Genomic DNA, 17,870 nt, shown 5'->3' on the forward strand with positions numbered 1-17,870 from the left:
TAATTCATTCCAAACCCCAACGCAAACTCACGCAAGACAAATGCGTCGGAATAAGACGAGAGTCAACATCGGGAAGCTTTCAATAAATGGAGAGATCTCCGGTCTGCTCTGGGGCTCAAACGGGATCCTATACAAAGTAATAACATATATTGTTCATGAATGTGTTTCCATAATAATACAATCATATGTGGATACAGTAAACACATAAAACAGTTCAACATGGAGATAGATGGAAACAAAAACCGAAGTTTTCTACTACCCCCGTTTTCCCCTGACACATAAGTGTGTAATTTACTCAAATGCCTTTCCTTTCATATAGTTAAAATGACTTGCAGATTTATAACTTTATTACCTCTGAAGACATTATGACTGTAACAAAAGATTTGTGCGGCTGATCCTCCTTTGGTTATGAACAGCTCGTGCAAGTGTGTGTGTGGTCCATGAGCGTTCACACATCTGGTTGCAGTTTCGCTTGATGCCAGAGGGGGCATAGTTCTGCAAAAACTCAGAGACTTACGCAATGAGCCTTTAATATTGTACTTTTTTTTTAAAAATAAAATCGTTTTTAAACAGGCATGGATCAAATTGTTGAGTGTTCCTTTAAATATACACTGTGATCTCTCAGCCAATGTACAATTTAGGTCTTTGTCTTTCAAGCATTGTTATTATATGTAATCAATGTTTATTTTTTTTATTATATACTTCACATGTACTTTTCATTTGCCGTGAAGTGAGCGGTTACTACGTAAATGCGAATACAATCTATGGTGTCTGGCATTGGGAGTTCTGAAGATCTGACCATGAAAAATGTCCTTTCGACACTTATCAGCTTATCAAGTGTTTTCTTTTCATCACATGTTTAGGATTTAAAAATAAAATAAAACTGGCAGGAAAAGTATAATTTTACGGTAAATTACAGTCTAATTGGTTTAAAAAAATGTTTGGAAATTTCAGTAACAGTCAAGAATTACATGGAACATGGAAAAAAAATACTTAATACATAACATTTTTGCACAGTTATGTGCTCACACTTGTCGTTTACTTCACTTGGTTCATTTGGTCCAGACCAAAAATGAAAATTATACATTTAGTCTTGTTTCACTTAGCATTCACACTGTCATTTTTAACACAGAACCTAAAGATACAAAAAGCACAGCTTTCATGACGTATATTTTGCGATGAAACTTACTGAACAATGAAAACAATGCTGTATTCTGGGCTAAATGTGCTATATGATGGCACCAGCTGAAAACTCAGTTTAAAAAATGTGTAAAGACAGCGCAGTCTCATCCCAAGACGTCATATAACTGACGTCTTGGGACGTCTTTTGACCATACGTCAACATCCGCCTTTTTAGGGTACCCTTAAACGTCGGTTAGATGACGTTATCGGATCCTAACCCCAAACCTAAACCTAACCCTAAACCTACCCCGTCACCTAACCGGCGTTAAAGGTAAAGCGTCAGTTGTATGACGGCCGGGATCGTCATGTAACCGACGTTTAAGGGTACCCTAAAAAGGCGGATGTTGACGTATGGTCAAAAGACATCCCAAGACGTCAGATATATGACTTCTTGGGGTGAGACTGTGTTAGTAAAGGAGTCAAACCAGCACAGGGAATTCCTTTGTTGCATGCAAACTAAGATCTGCTGCAAAAAGACTGGACTGTAATGGGCAACATCTGAGCATTCTGTCCTTTTTAGGCTCATTTCTTGTGACGTCACAACCGTTTTTTGCTTCGTTTAGATGTCTTTGGTCCGTGGAGTTTGTTTGGAAGTGGCTCTGAAAAGACGGCCTGCTTGTTTGTTGTGCGCCAGGGTTCGGATGGCAGCGTTCGCGCTTATTCGAATGAACTACTAACAGAGCAATCGCACCAGAGTTCATTTTAATCAAACCAAACCTGCCAAATATGAACACAGTCTGTCTTAAGTTATCACAAAAATGCTCAAAGACTGTCATTTTTTGTAGAATTCAATAGCAGGGTTTAATGATAAAGCAGATTATATTATCTCTTTATCATTGGACTGTGAATTATTATTATTTTTTTACTCCTTTTCACAAATTGTGTATTTTCAACTAACACGTCAGGTCAGAACTTGTGACTATTAAAAGGGGAGGAGTTGTGTATGGAAAGATGTGTGTCTACATTAACTAGATGTGGCGCACGTACACCAGAGACACGATGAGTCCCAGACCCAAGCACACTGTCTGGATCACATGGCTTCATTTGCTGTGAAACAGGAGGGGTCTGACCATCCCCGCAAGCACTTTCGGCAGCTGTGACGCAATGACCTCTGACATCATCTCCGGAAACTCCACCTTCATGGCGTCCGCCTGGATATATGTGCTCAGGCAGAAGAGATTGACCTTCTTTACAATCTACACAAAGATAAAATCAACGTCACTCTTCAAGCTCGTGTTTCGCACATTCTGATATATAACAAGTACTGGCGTAAATAAATGTTTCTGAAAAAAACATGATCGAAACTGCTCTGAAAAACAATCTATTACATTCCTTCCGTCGACTGATTGATAGTATACTTTTAGCAAGTAAAAAGCCTTTTAGTATAATTCTAAAAATGTCCCCCTTCAGATCTTGGCACACCTGCCTTTTTGCTGTGATTTTTTACAAAGTAAAAATGAGAATTGCTGGTAATGTTGGTAAAATTTCATGATGAATACTTACTAGACTGAAGAAACTTGGTTTTACTTGATTATCCATACATAATTTCTTAGAAAAATCATGTTAAAATGAAAAAAAAAAAAAATTAAAACCAGGCATTTCTCAATCGTCATTGTATTATATGTTTTGCCCCCCATAATAAAAACTAAAAATCTTTGATCATAAGCATTTAAATATCAACTTACTATTATTATTACTGTCTATTATTGGGAGATAAAGATGGACATATAGTTTTTATTTGCAATTTACATCATTACAAGATATCAGATCTTTCTTGTTGGCCATATAAATTTTAGCAACTCCAACAAATTGCATTTGTGCCTCTGAATAAAACTTTAAAAATGAGGATTTCTCCATGAGGATGAGCTTATATTCTCCTCTATATACTATGTGAGCCATAAAAGTCTATTTACAATTTATTTATTTATTTTGTCTAAAGGTTCAATAAATGGTAGCATAGAAAAAAAAAATTTAGACTATTTTTTTATGTCAGGCTTTAAATGGTTATGTTTCTGAGGATAGAAAAATAGGATTGTGTGAGACGGCTCAGCAGCTACCTATGGAAGCTTGTTCCCACCACTGAATAAAAAATATATAATTATTACCTTTAAGGTTATTAAAGATTTTTATTAAAGATTTTTAATTCCAACGCCATCTCACAACCAATTTGTACGATTTGTCTAAACCCCAGTGATCGTAGGGGCGGGGTCAGGGGTAGGTCATGCGCGAATTCATACGAATTGCGCTACTTGTAAAATATGTACAATTTAGCAAAAATCACAAGTGAGGTCGTATGAATTTGTACGGTTAGTGATGATGGATCGACTCGTTCGCGAATGAGCTTTTGATGGGTCGTTCGCGATTCGCGAATGAGCCGACTCTTAGGTGAACGTTGGGAGCTGGCTCGCATATCTGAAGAGCCGACTCTATTTTTACAAATTTAGCCTATATAAATTAAATAATTATGTAATAAAAATTGAAATATTATAGACAAAGTCATTTAAAGAGGCTCTTTTCAGTGAGCTGAGTCAAAAGAGCCGAATGCCCATCACTATTATGCCTGCTTTCAAACACCCGCCCAACTCTACTTCTGATTGGCTTACAATGACATTTTACTCTACCTCAGCCAATCATTAGCATTTATGTACTTGTCTTGTGCTCTGCCCACTAACCAAGGAAGAATAGTAAAAAAAAGTATTTGCCTCTCGCTCAGAGATCTAGTTGGACTGATGAAAAAAAACAGCTTCATAATTATAGTAGCCCTGCATTTTTTTGGCAGTAACGGTAACGGCGTTATTAAGATGAGAAGAGAAATCAATTAGATTACTTGTTACTGGAAAAAGTAATGGAAGTAACGGCGTTATTTATAATAACGATCATCACTGGTTATATACTGTAAATTGCGAGTTATAAAGTCAGTGGCAGAAACAAGCTTCCATGTCTACCTTTTCAAATGATAACCTAAGTATTTATTCATTTTTAAATCCTGAAACTGTCAAGCATTTCCTGAGAATGAGCCACGTATTTAGCCTATAGCTCCTGCTGTACCTCGTGCATGCTGTCCATGAGTTTGGTCAGGTGGTAGAACCTCTGTGACATGGCCACCACTCCTTTCTCCTTCAGCTGGATGGCTTTCGTCAACTCACAGATGTAGTTCTGTCTCATTTCATCAAACTGCGTCTGACTCTTCAGGCCCTCCAGAGGAACTGCCACGAACACATCAATCTTGAAACATTACCAATAGCATATACACTATCTGCCAAGGGTCATATTAGAATTGACTAGTTTCACAGTGTTCTATCAATATTGTAATGTTGCAGTCAGCACAGTTGTAAGGCTTATTTGGTATTAATGTTGATCTAATTTGAAAAATGTTAGCTTGGAATTGAAACTTAGTTTGGATTTCCAAGGTCTCGCAGTCTGCCAAACACGTATCTCTTGTCTATCCATGCGTACTGGCATGAAGCCATTAGTTTAAAATGGTCCAGACTGTTAATATTACATTCTGGAACACCGACCTGACCTGTACAGGGTCAGACAGTAAAAGTTTTATGTGTCAGAGAGAAAACACAGATGAGTTATTACCAGTGTTGAGGAGCATCAAAGCCTTCATGCACAGAAACTCTTCCCTGGACACTTGCAAGTTGGCAAATTCCTGTGGAACAAACTGCATCCCCAAGCACAAATCGTAGATCGGAGACCTCCTCAGTTGATCACTAAAATATATAAAGAGCTTGACTGAGTATAATTGCATATTTCAATGTGTGTTAGTATATACACAGTATATACCGTTTATTGAATGTATTTATGAAGATCTACATGGCAGGCCACAAATAGTGAATTAAATAGTTCTCTTATTTTTATCAGTGAAAAAAGGTACAAAATTGTGTATGTTGTTATGTGTAAAGTTAGGTAATAAATTCCCTGATATACTAGAAGCGAAGTTCTTTATTGTTCTTTGCTTTGAGGTAAAAAGCAGTTTGAAATTCCTGAGCAGCGGTATAGATATATGCTGTGCGCTATCCTCTTAATTACACAAACAACAAAATGACAGCGGTGAAAAAAAAAAAAACAGTTAAAGGGATAGTTCACTTTGAAATTATTTTTTGATATGTTTTAGCTTACCTCAAGGGCAGCCAAGATGTAGGTGTCTTTGGTTCAACAGTATTTTCAATTTTGATATTTTTAGGTCAAACCGTTCTTGTCTGTCAGTCATATAATGGAGGTCTACTGTATGGGGTCCTCCTCAAAGAGCATGCACAGAGAAGTCCAAATTAAAGATGATTTAATGACTCGTAAATGTAAGTGCACATTGATCGCCTAAGACAAGAAACGAGCGTTTTGTGTCAGAAAACAGTATTTATATCGTTTTTACCTCTTGTAATCACAGCCACGTCCAAGTACTCTGAGGGCGAGGGCACTTCTATCTACGCAAGCGCCGGAAAGCCCTGGAAGTGATCTCTCTTGTGTGTACGTCACTCATTGTTTACACAGAGATTTCAGAAGTGTTTTCCTTTACTGTGAAAAACTAAAAATATTTAGATACACAGGGAATTGCAATGGAAGATGATTTCGATATATCAACAGACAACGTTGACTTTTTTTTTCACAACCGCACAAGAGGTCTCTTGCACAGACCGAAGCGCCCGTGCCTTCAGATCACTTGGACGTGGCTGTGGTTATGTGACAAGTGAGTGTGAAAAGTGGTGTGTGACATTATAGTTCTTAATTCATTATTGCATATAAAATAGTCTGTTATAAAATACATATAAAGTTTTGTTTACTAATGGTTATATTATAATGCGTATTAAGTTTTGTCACTGTTTAAAATCAGAGTTTTATTAAGAAATTAGAGTAATATTAAGAAGTTGAATGCAGATAATGCTGATCTTCGTCTGTATGGGTTAATTATTCGTCGATCGTTTGGTAATGCCTTGGGGTTTCAGTAAGGGGACTCCGCGCGCTTCTCTTCCTCATTCAATACAGACGAGTGAAGGCGAGAGCTGCGTGTGTGCGAGTTTCTTCAATTTTCTCATTATTTTGTCCCTTTTTAAGGTAATGACCACTCACAAAGCAATGTAAATATTAACACATGTTGATATTAGAATACATTTCATTATGTTACTGTGGTTTATCTGAGTAAAAGAGACGTTTACATGTTTATATCGTTAAAGAGTTTTGTGCTAACTGAGATGTGTCACGTTATGCTAGCAGCCGGAGACCTCGTGCTCCGTCGTGTCCGAGTCCCACTATGAGTGGTAACTTTATTGTTGGTGTTGAAGTTAGCTATCGACATCCACATATTTTTGTTGTAAGATATATTGTGAATTTATCACTATAAGGGTGAGTTTGTGTCATGCTTGAGACAATGAATACTGTTATTAATTCATTTTAGTGTTATGTGAGAACTAACGTAAAAAATTAGTATGTAATTTGATAACTTTGTTAAAAACAATTTACATTTCATATGGTTATTTGGATAAAAAGACAATTTAGAATGCATTAATAAGATACTTGTGACTGTGGTCCTGAATCTGATGAGTGCATTAATATTGAAGTGTATGTTTTCTTGTACGTTGTTCAAAAACTCATTCAATACAGACGGGTGAAGGTGAGAGCTGCGTGTGTGCGAGTTTCTTCAATTTTCTCATTATTTTTCCCCTTTTTAACCCTCAGGTGCTCTTCTGTCATTTCTGACCGAAAAAATGTATGTTTTGAAATGTTAAAAATCACAGCTTCATCGGAATGTTACGAAACTTGGTGACTTTTATTCCATTGGGTATGTGAACACACAAAAAAATTGAGGTCATGATCCGAGCATGCTAAGTGGTCGTAAAAAAAATAGTCACACTTGTGCTCTTCGGTCAAAAATGACCGACCATAGGAAATGAATGGGAAATTGACAAAAACACAAAAACTTTGAGAATTTTTGTGTGTACAATCTACAAATCGGCCACGATGCAGAAAAAAAGTGCTCAGCATTGAAGGGGTGACACTCTAAAACATCAAGAGTGCAAAACAGACATAGCCACCCACACACACACACACTTTTTTACACAAAAACACCAATAAATTGTGATTAAAAAATCTGTTTTGAATTTCTAAAAAATCACTGCTTCATCAGAAAATTACGAAACCTCGTGACTTTTATGGCAACATGTATGTGAATACAAAAAAATTGAGGTCATGATTCGAGCACTTTAAGTGGTCGTAAAAAAAATGAGATACACTTCTGCTCTTCTGTCAAACATGCCCGACCATAGGAAATGAATGCGAAATTGACAAAAACAACAATCTACAACTTCAAACTACAATTTACAATCTACAAATTGGCCATGATGCAGAAAAAAGTGCTCAACAATGAAGGGGTGACACTCTAAAACATCAAGATTGCAGACTGATCTCATGAAGTAGCGTGTGTATGACACGCCAATTCGTATTTCCATTTTTGGCGTGCTATCAAGACGCATAATCGCCTTTCAGCGTGTTTATGAACACCGTTGACTTAACGTTGTATAAATATATGACTTACCTCAACCCCGTCCCTAAACCTAACCATCACTGGGGTTAATGGCATTTATGACTGTTCCCTTACCATCCTAGGAAAGAAAAAGATATGACTTACCTCAACCCCATCCCTAAACTTAACCGTCACTGGGGTTAATGGCATTTATGACTGGGGATGTGACTGCGTGTTCGGACACGCGAAATGACGCGGACGTTAATGGCGTAGACATATACGCATACACGCGGATGGCTCAAAATGCGTGGAGATAACACGCCACCTGGCGCGAAAGTGGCGTATATGTTTACGCAAAGTCATGATGTCATGTTGAAGATTGTGATATTGACACTCACCCACACTCACAAACAGACGCACAAACAAACACACACCTATATATTTGTTACGGTTCAGTGACACAAATAGATATGCTCATTAAATATTATTTTACATAAAGTGTTATAATTGAATGAATTGCATTGTTTTTTTTTTTTTGTTTTTTTGTACAAATTCAGAATAAAAAAAAGTGTATAAAATTTGCTTCCTAGCATTCTCTTTCTAACACAATGTTTAGGTTTGACTGTAATCATAATGCAAAAACTAACACTTTAAATCACTATTAAAAAAAAAAAATCTAAAACTTGATAAGAAATAGTCTTTGAGATTGTTTAAATATATGTTGAAATCCACCTATAACAAAAAAATAAGTAAACGTGTCCATGAACAGCTGGGGAATTCACATGCCTCTCCATAGAGAACTGTACATTTCATCTAGTGGTTACAACATGGTTCTACGCTTTCTCTCCATACTCTTACCAGATGGCGCTAATCTGCCTTCAAAAAATTTTTTTGGAAGGCATATTCTACGCTTATTCTCTATACTGTAACTAGATGGTGCTAATTTTCTTCAAAAAATATTTTTTTTCTGAAGGCTAAGACTCTATAGTATACTAAAATACTGCATTCATAATTTTTTTTAAAAAAATTATATATATTTAGAAAAATATATATACTTTTCCATGGCTAAAATAAACCATAAATATTGCATAAATATTAATAAATTCAATCAAACTGTCTCAAAATACTAAATTAAAAAGAATAAATATTATAGAACAAAAATAAATTGCATTGGTTTTACTGGGATGGAGAAAGTTTCATTTTTAGGTGTCCGGTCACTTTTGACCGGGAAGATAACAAGTGTGACTCCGAAACGAAGAGAACCTGAGGGTTAAGGGCACAATATTTACAAGAGGTAAAAACGATGTAAATGTTCATTTTCTCACACAAGCCGTTCGTTTCGTGTCTTAGGCCATCAATACTTACATTTACGACTCCGAGTCATTAAATCATGTTTAATTTGGACTTCTCTGTGCATGCTCTTTGAGGAGGACCCCATCTACCTCCATTATATGATTGACAGACAAGAATGGTTTGACCTAAAAATATCAAAATTGAAAATACTGTGGAAACAAAAACACCTACATCTTGGATGCCCTTTAGGTAAGCTAAAGCATATCAAAAATTAATTTCAAAGTGAACAATCCCTTTAAGGAAGCATTTTAGTGATGTGGAGTTCTGCGGTTCGGCACTCCAGTCACGTAACGTTTATTTATAGAGATTTACAGTATTAAACATATGACCTTGACGGACTGAACAGAAGAAATGAACCTGAATCTAAATGAACCTTAGAAGGCAGAGCCTTAGCACCACACCTACCTATTACATAATCACTACAGAACAATGGTCAACCTGTTTTGAACTCTTGAATGAACATTGTTTGAGCCTGATTTTGTTCGGAATGACGTCACTCCAGTTCATTCTTCAATTTAGCTTAAAGTGTATCAGGGCCTTAGCATTTGAACAGATTTTGAATTCACTGATTTTACTGTTACTTACTGGCTCAAGACCAGATCGGGTGCAAAGTACAGGTAATCATTTGTGACATTCTGGAAACTTCTCCAACCCAGGGAGAACAACATTAAACCCATCCAGGAATACTGGATTAGCGTCATCTGGTCGTTGATGTGCAAATTGCGAAAACCTGTTAAACACAGATGACCAAGAAAAATCTTTAGTAAAGCCTTAGAACTCACAGCATGGTACGATTATGAAGAGCTCCATTGACTGTGCTTTTGGTTTGATCTCATAGTCATTCAGAAGGTGATGAACCATGAACGCTGGTCTCTGAAATGCTTGTTAGGCTGATTGTATTGTAAAGGCTTTACCTGGAAGAGACTTAGACCATCTGACGATCCAGAGCAGCTGCCTCTCGCAGAGCCTGTTGAGACTGTTAAGGAGAAGGTGGGGAAGCTCTGGTTGCGAGCTGTCGTAGCCAGAGTAGACCACCTGTGGCTCAATGCTCTCCAGAATGTTGATCATCTGCGGGGTCGCCTGCAGCTCACGGATGGCTGGCATACAGGGCAGGGAGGACACCGTTTGACTATCAGCCATCATGGAGAATGGACCCTGGAACCTTAGCAATGGACTCATCCCCATGAGCTTCAGATTCGCAAACCGCTTCATCTTACGGCCTGAAACACGCAAATGCACTTTAATGGGGGCTTATCTTGATCATCTCCTCAGTCGTATTGAACTTCCATATGCTATTGCTACTGAACATTAGAATATTAATTACTTGTGATTATTCAGGGTGGAAGCTTTGGGATCTTTAAAATAATCGTAGTTTCAATTTAGTTATCTTGAAATTAAAGGGATACTCTACCCAAAAATGGAAATTTATCATTTACTCACCCTCAAGTTGTTGCAACACTGTATGAGTTTCTTTCTTCTGCTGAACACAAAGGAAGATATGTTGAAGAACGATTGGAACTTTGGCACTATTTACTTCCATATTTTTTTTTTCTACAATGGAAGTCAATGGTGCCAAACAACTGCTTGGTTCCAATCGTTCTTCAAAATTTATTCCTTTGTGTTCAGCAGAAACATGAAGGTTTTTGTGAGCGAACACAAGTTTTTCAGGAGAACGCCTAGGTTTTAGAAGCAAACGCAAAATTTTCTCTGGGATCATTAAAATTTTTGCGAGTGAACGCAAAGTTTCTCGGGGGAACGCAAAACATTTGTGAGAGAACAAAAGCATCGACGCCTTTTTTTCTTCCCATCACATTTTTTTTTTCTTTTTTCAACACCATGTCCCTTTAGGGGCTCCATACTTTTAAATTACTCATGAGCATATACAAACAACTTTAATGATACTATTATTATGACACGTTTTGAAAGCCCATGACCTTATTGACTTTCGCTGTACATAATTAAGCAGGGTTTATGCGTCCTCTCTGTTAGGGTTTAGAACAACATGAGAGTTAATATATGAAAAATTAAAAAAAAGTTAACAACTGTACTTAAGATTGAACTTTGGAAAATATTCAACATTTCAACATTAACTGCCCATTAATGTCTATTAAGTCCAAGCTTGGCAAATTTATGTAGTTACTGCACTGTAAAAAATATTTTCAAGATTTGTTATCGCAACATATTTTCTTTTGTCAAATCAACTTTATAATAATTTATTTAGTTGAGATAACTTATTATTTTGAGTTTCTGATGATTAAATTAATCTCCTTCATTGTATTAACTCACTTTTTCCAGTTCAATCAACTTAAAATTTTAAGGCAACCCAGGTTACTTAGTTTTTTAAGTTAAACCAACAATATTTTTTTACAGTGTAGTAATCACAACATTTGTTCTTTTGTAAAATCAACTTAAATAATTTATTTAGTTCAGATAACATATAATTTTGATTTTCTGATGATTAAATTAATCTCCTTCATTGTATTAACTCACTTTTTCCAGTTCAATGAACTTAAAATTTTAAGGCAACCAGGTTACTTACTTTTTTAAGTTAAACCATCAATATTTTTTTACAGTGTGTATAAATACAAAGCATAATATAAAGAAACTGATACCTCCAAGCATCATCCCAGCCTGATAGCACTTTCTAAGACGACATGCGGGGCAATTCTTTCTTCTGATTTTATCAACAATGCAGTCATTTCGTCCCGCACACAGGTAGTTATGGTGACCTAGACAAGAGGGGAAAAAATAATTAAACTTATGAATGACTGTCAGGTTTTTTTTTTTTTTTTTTTTTTTTTTTTTTTTTTAAGGAAGGCGATATGAAGAGTACAGCGGAAAAGGCACAGAGCAAATTGGTTTGAAGCAAGGCTGACAGGGCAGAGTGACATGGCCATGGTCAGACATAGTGGCTCTTACATATCTGTCCTCAGTGATAAGAATAAAAAGAAAGAACACTGTGAACATTAGTTCAAATGATAATTAACATCTTCTGGGACACTGCCATGGCTGACACTCTTTGAAAGAGGAAATAAAAACTCCTGTTTGCAACAACACTTTACAAATCTCAGAAAATATTAAACTCCCTGTGTTTACCGTTTATGCCAAGTACAGGCTACAGCCAGGGTTAGGTACTTCTACATCAGTGATACTCACAGACAGTTTCCATAAAATTTTTGGGATAATTTATGGGTAGGGTCGGGGATTTGCAGACAGGAATGTTGCTACAGGATCAACAAAATGTGTTTTACTTGGCAACGGTGATTGTGCCTTAAAGTTGCCAAAACTGCCATTTAGAACTCATGCACATGTAAAATGTTCAGTCTTGCAATTCAAGACTGAGATTGTCCTGGTCCCGATACAATCTGCTGTCAATTGGTAAGCTAAGTAGCAAATTGTGCTCATGGCTGTGACATAACTAAAGCCTATTGGCTGGTCCCCGCTCAAACTTCCTGTTTAGGAGATACATCACCACAGGAGAGAAACTGCAGTCTGCAGACTTCGTGGGGTCTTCAATACTCTAAGATAGATAGATATTACTATTTTGGGAAAATGATTACAATGTTGCTCACCCTCAACAGCTCTCTTGAAAAACACCTTGCAGCTTCCACAGGTAAGAACTCCATAGTGACAACCCGAAGCCTCGTCTCCACATATTACACACACTCTTTGAGATGGAACCCTGAGTAGAAGCAAGATACAATGTTATCTTGATGATAAAACCCAAACAAATCCTAAATAACAGTGACAGTGGATTAAAAACGCATTACAAATAGTATAACCATATTTTCACAAGTGTCCACATATTCCAAGAAGAGCAAGTACAGTATGTCCTAACCTTTGACCATCTGATTAATGATAATGATTCGCTCATTCAGTGTGAAACTAGATGTGCTCAGTATTGAGCTGACAACACTTTGGTTCGGGCTCACACACACCAAAGTGGATCCCAAAGTTCTGATGTGAAGTAAATGTGCAAGAAGAATGTAGTTTTTAGGAGCAGAATAAGCTCCATTGATTTAGATGCCTGATTGGAGGATAACTAAAATATGATTCCATATTGTTTGGCCCAGGCTCATTAGAAAAACGTACCTGTCGCAACACTTTACCAAAACGCAAAATACGTTTCTTCCTGCACGTTTAGCAATTCTTTCTAATTGAAATGTGAGCGCTGCACTTCAAAAATAACATTGCTACATCTACACTAAACCCTAAACTAGACGGTGTTAACACAAGCAACTATGACATAAAACACAATCGCAACAATGGCATTATAGTTTGTTTTTGAACTCTTGACTTTGAGCTCTTTTATGTGACTCGTTTTTCACGGGATTCGTACCCGCTCACCGCAACAAGTAGGCTTATACAATTATGTACCAGCTGAACTATCAAGCAGGCTCAATATGAACCAAAACCGAGCATTATGGAGCTAATTATGCAAACTCCAAAATATATTCCTTTTCAAATTATACACTATAAAAAGTGTTTTGAGGTCATAACATAATTTACTGCCCCTGTAATCATAATTGTGTGTGAAAACGTTTAAAAGGGTTTGTTTTACTGGGTTTGTTCATTTCTGTTGGGAAACGGCAGATATGCATATTGTAACCTTCTTCATGTTTGAATCCATTTTAAAGACTTTGGGGTAAAAAAGCACTCTGGGACATGCTGTTCCATCATGTGCCTTACAATTAATAAAGTCAATTTATTAAATATAATGAAATATAACTAAATGCAAATTTCTACAAGTGACATTGCCAAAAAATAGCCTATTATTATTATCATCATTAAATTATTACATCATTATACATCATTTTTTGTTTGTAATTTTTTTGTGATCACTTTTTGTTTTTTAATCAAACACTTGCACCATTTCAATTCTGCTTCTTCAATTCATGCAACTACAGTATGTTGCTTAAACCCAATTCAGAATAGCGCACAGCAGCACACGCGTTGTTCTTACCCTGGGAAAGCAGAGTAGACTGTACGTGAGCGCGGGATGAAGGATGAATCTGGTGAAGAATATCCAGCGTGCTCTTCATTCACACTAGTGGACTGATACCAGAACGGAGAGTCCGCGGTGGACACCCATTTAGAAATGTCCGTTTTGGACATCATGGGAGCTGCGCTCATTCCATCGAAATTCAACACACCCCTGGCTAGAGAAGGTGATACTTTTCTTGCCGATGGCAAAACCAATGTAGGTTGATTCATGTCCAACTGAAAGTTAGAGGAACTCTCCACAACTTCCAGTCGGTCATCTTGAGATGAGAGGTTTAAAGCTGAAGACTCTTCAATAAACCCACACTCCTGTTTCCTTAGGGTAGAGTCGAAGCAGCTTTCCAAGGCACTGATGTTTAAGCCGACGTCGAAATCAGTGTTGGGTGGCTCCATAATGAGAGACTGTTCTTTCTCATCTTTGATAAACGCACTACCCAGAACATCTGTCTCCTTGGGCAGAAGCGCTTTTGCGCTCCACTGTCCGGTTTCAACTTTCAGAAATTCATCCATGTGATCAGTGTACGTTTTGGTACCGAGAGGCAAGTCAAGCAGAGAGAGTTGATCCAGAGTGTCGCTGCTTGATCCAGCCGCGCTGCTGCGTAAAGAACCCGCGTGTCCAAAATTACGCACGGAGACCCTGCCCTGCCCAAAACTCCCGTCCGTATATTTCTCTATTAAATCACTCACTTCCGTCATAATATCTGTAGAATCAACGTGAGAAGTGTTTTCGGTGTCCATTCTACTGTTATTTTTCGTGTCCATAATCACAAATGTGCCCGGCGAGATGCGTCCTCTCTGTTTGGTTGGAAGTTGTGATTTGTGGAGTATAACCGTCTCTATGTTTTCCTCCTTGTGGTGAGAGGCTGTACAAAAGCGTTCCAGCGACTTATTCCTAAATATAAAAACAACACTCAGTCTGAAATAAATGCATTATTAATTATAAGTTTTATTTCTATAATATCTATAATATTAAATAAATGCTTTTCTTGATTTAGAAAACATAATACTATATGTAATTAAACTATTTTGCCTATATATGTTCGCTAGGTGCCCCTGAACTGTGCTGCCTTTTATTTATTAACAATTTTTGAGTAAAGACAGTAAATCGAATCTGAAGTTAATTACTTACCTTACAAGTCAATAAAATAAAATCGAATAGTCTCAGGTCAGGTGAAAGTTTGATGGGCGAAGACACCGAAATATCATGGTAGGGACCTGGAAGTCATGGATGAGGTAATGAAACAAAGTGCTGAAATATTATCTAACATGTTCCAGATACAGAATGTGTTCAGCACGAATGGGAAGAAGGAAGATGTCCTTCTAATTTATCAATGCAGTCAGACACATTGTTGACAAGCAATTTGTATCCAGACTGAATATAAAATGTGTACTAAAGTATACTTTAGTCCGTGATGTCTGAACTTCAGAAGCAAAAAAAAAAAAAAAAAAAAAACTGACTAAGAAAATAGACTGGTTTTATATTGTAAATCATCTTTGTTTGAGGTCACTGATTAATGTGATGTGAACATCCTGTACTTGTGTGCCTGCAGAAGGCCGGTTAAGAGCTCTCTTTGATGCTCATGTCCACACAACAAAGCACACTCAAGCATTATGTAGCATTTTCCACTCTAATGATGCGAGGAGTCAAGTTTAATTATCTTTTCAAAGTGTCATTTGGATAATATTTGCTTTTTTTATTTTTTTATTTTTTTACCTTTGGCTGATAAAAACAATGTTCTGTGACGTTCTGGTATTCGATACTTGATTGAGCAAATAATTAAAAAGTGTCAAACGCATACCCATCAACTTTTGTTCAGATCCTTATTTATAGAATATTGCAGTATTTATTATAAATTATCCATCTGTGCACATCTTTACTTTTTTTAATTAATGCACACTCATAATCTTTCTTGCAGTAAAATCTCTTCTCTGATGACATTTTACTGGCAACCTTTCACTCACAGGAGATTGACCAATAGCAAACCACAACCATCCAATCATTTCCCAATGGACAAAATAATGTCCCGCCCTAAATTTTTTTCTTTTTCGAGAAACCATTTCACTAGGATACACGTCACAACTTCCGTTTCATGCTGACTTTAAGTATAAGCAATAGTGATAATTGCTTTTGTAAACCACTATAATCATGTTCCATAAGTTTTGAACAGATTTTTTTCAGCTGATATCAGTTGCATAACCTTGGCTGTATGATATCACCCACGTCGCAATTGAAGCACAATCATATACTGTAGCTGTCAGACACAATAACTGAAACTTTCAGCAGATTTCTAATAGAAACGGCCCAATCTAGATAAAAAATGTTCTCAGAATTGTACTCAAAGCCCTTTCCTCACACACTTATATCAAGAGTTCTTGGTTGATAGGTCAGAGTGACCAAGCCGGTTCTATTCTTCCCTTTCCTGCATCTTCTAGGCATTATGTTTGATCACCTTGGCAACCATGCTTCAGTGAGCTGTGACAGTCCTTTGATTACGCAAACTCTGCCTTAAAAACACCAAAATTTGATTTTGTGACACCATAATTAGAATAGTTAGAGCATAATAATGTTTAACATGCATCTCTGGAATACGCGGTGGCGCAGTGGAGAAGACGCATGCCTTTGGTGTGAGAGACCCGGGTTTGAATCCACTGCGAGACACCAATGTGTACCTGAGCAAGTTGCTCCATAGGCGTGCGACCTCTGACATATATAGCAATTGTAAGTCGCTTTGGATAAAAGCGTAAGCTAAATGGATAATTGTAATAACTTCATTCTGATTCGTACAGTGATTGGCTTATATTTTTGCATAGTGACTGTCAAATAGTTGTCCCTGGCTATCATTCTACTATTGATATGCTAATTGTCATTGAAATCAGAATTTCTATTTTTCTGGTCATTACACACAAATATTTTACTGCTAAATGCTATGATTGGCTGAGCGAAATCAAATATTCCAGAATATTCATACGTTGCTGGAATATTTTGAGAATTTGATTTTAACTTTGATCAACCTTTTTGCATAATAATAATGAAATAATTGTCCCTCGCTATATATATATATATATAAATGCTAGTTTTATTATAAGTCATATAAACATTTCATGCCCTTTTATTTACTTGTTTGGTCATTATACAAAAAAAAATGTCAATTCAATGCTGTGATTTGTCACACCATGTGATTTGTGTTGTTGGCCCATATTGATAGGATAGCATCTTGCAGTTGGTGGAGATTTGTGGGATGCACATCCAGGGCACGAAGAAACAATGCTCAGGTAGGCTTTGCCATTTAAACGATGCCCAATTAGCACTAAGGGGCCTAAAGTGTGCCAAGAAAACATTCCCCACACCATTACACCACCACCACCAGCCTGCACAGTCGTAACAAGGCATGATGGATCCATGTTCTCATTCTCTTTATGCCGAATTCTGACTCTACCATCTGAATGTCTCAACAGAAATCGAGACTCATCAGACCAGGCAACAGTCTTCAGCTGTCCAATTTTGGTGAGCTCTTGCAAATTGTAGCCTCTTTTTCCAAATTGTAGTGGAGATGAGTGGTACTCGGTGGGGTTTTCTGCTGTTGTAGCCCATCTGCCTCAAAGTTGTGCGTCTTGTGGCTTCACAAATGCTTTGCTGCATACCTCGGTTGTAACGAGTGGTTATTTCAGTCAAACTTGCTCTTCTATCAGCTTGAATCAGTCGGCCCATTCTCCTCTGACCTCTAGCATCAACAAGGCATTTTCGCCCACAGCACTGCCGCATACTGGATGTTTTTCCCTTTTTCACACCATTCTTTGTAAACCCTAGAAATGGTTGTGCGTGAAAATCCCAGTAACTGAGCAGATTGTGAAATACTCAGACCGACCCGTCTGG

The 17,870-nt window shown here is 37.1% G+C and overlaps 1 protein-coding gene across 1 annotated transcript; it reads right to left on the reverse strand.

Annotated features, from left to right (window-relative positions):
• Positions 1 to 502: 502 nt before the first annotated feature.
• pgr (progesterone receptor) lies at positions 503 to 14,873 on the reverse strand. The gene is made up of 8 exons (XM_039647365.2): positions 13,959 to 14,873; positions 12,568 to 12,677; positions 11,608 to 11,724; positions 9,910 to 10,215; positions 9,581 to 9,725; positions 4,768 to 4,898; positions 4,231 to 4,388; positions 503 to 2,378 (listed from the first exon to the last, which is right to left on the reverse strand). The coding sequence occupies exons 1-8, from the start codon at positions 14,756 to 14,758 to the stop codon at positions 2,223 to 2,225; spliced, it is 1,923 nt and encodes a 640-aa protein (XP_039503299.2). The 5' UTR covers positions 14,759 to 14,873; the 3' UTR covers positions 503 to 2,222.
• Positions 14,874 to 17,870: the final 2,997 nt, after the last annotated feature.

This window comes from Pimephales promelas, chromosome 10 (genome assembly GCF_988280905.1).
Source record: "Pimephales promelas chromosome 10, fPimPro1.hap1.1, whole genome shotgun sequence".
Lineage (NCBI taxonomy): Eukaryota > Metazoa > Chordata > Actinopteri > Cypriniformes > Leuciscidae > Pimephales > Pimephales promelas.

Excerpts from the sequence above, each read along its gene's own strand:
- pgr (XM_039647365.2), bottom strand. The coding sequence starts at position 14,758 with ATGGACACGAAAAATAACAGTAGAATGGACACCGAAAACACTTCTCAC. Across the intron at positions 12,678-13,958 it reads GTCTACTCTGCTTTCCCAGG|GGTTCCATCTCAAAGAGTGT; the intron begins GTAAGAACAACG and ends GCTTCTACTCAG. Across the intron at positions 2,379-4,230 it reads TCATGGACAGCATGCACGAG|ATTGTAAAGAAGGTCAATCT; the intron begins GTACAGCAGGAG and ends ATCTTTGTGTAG.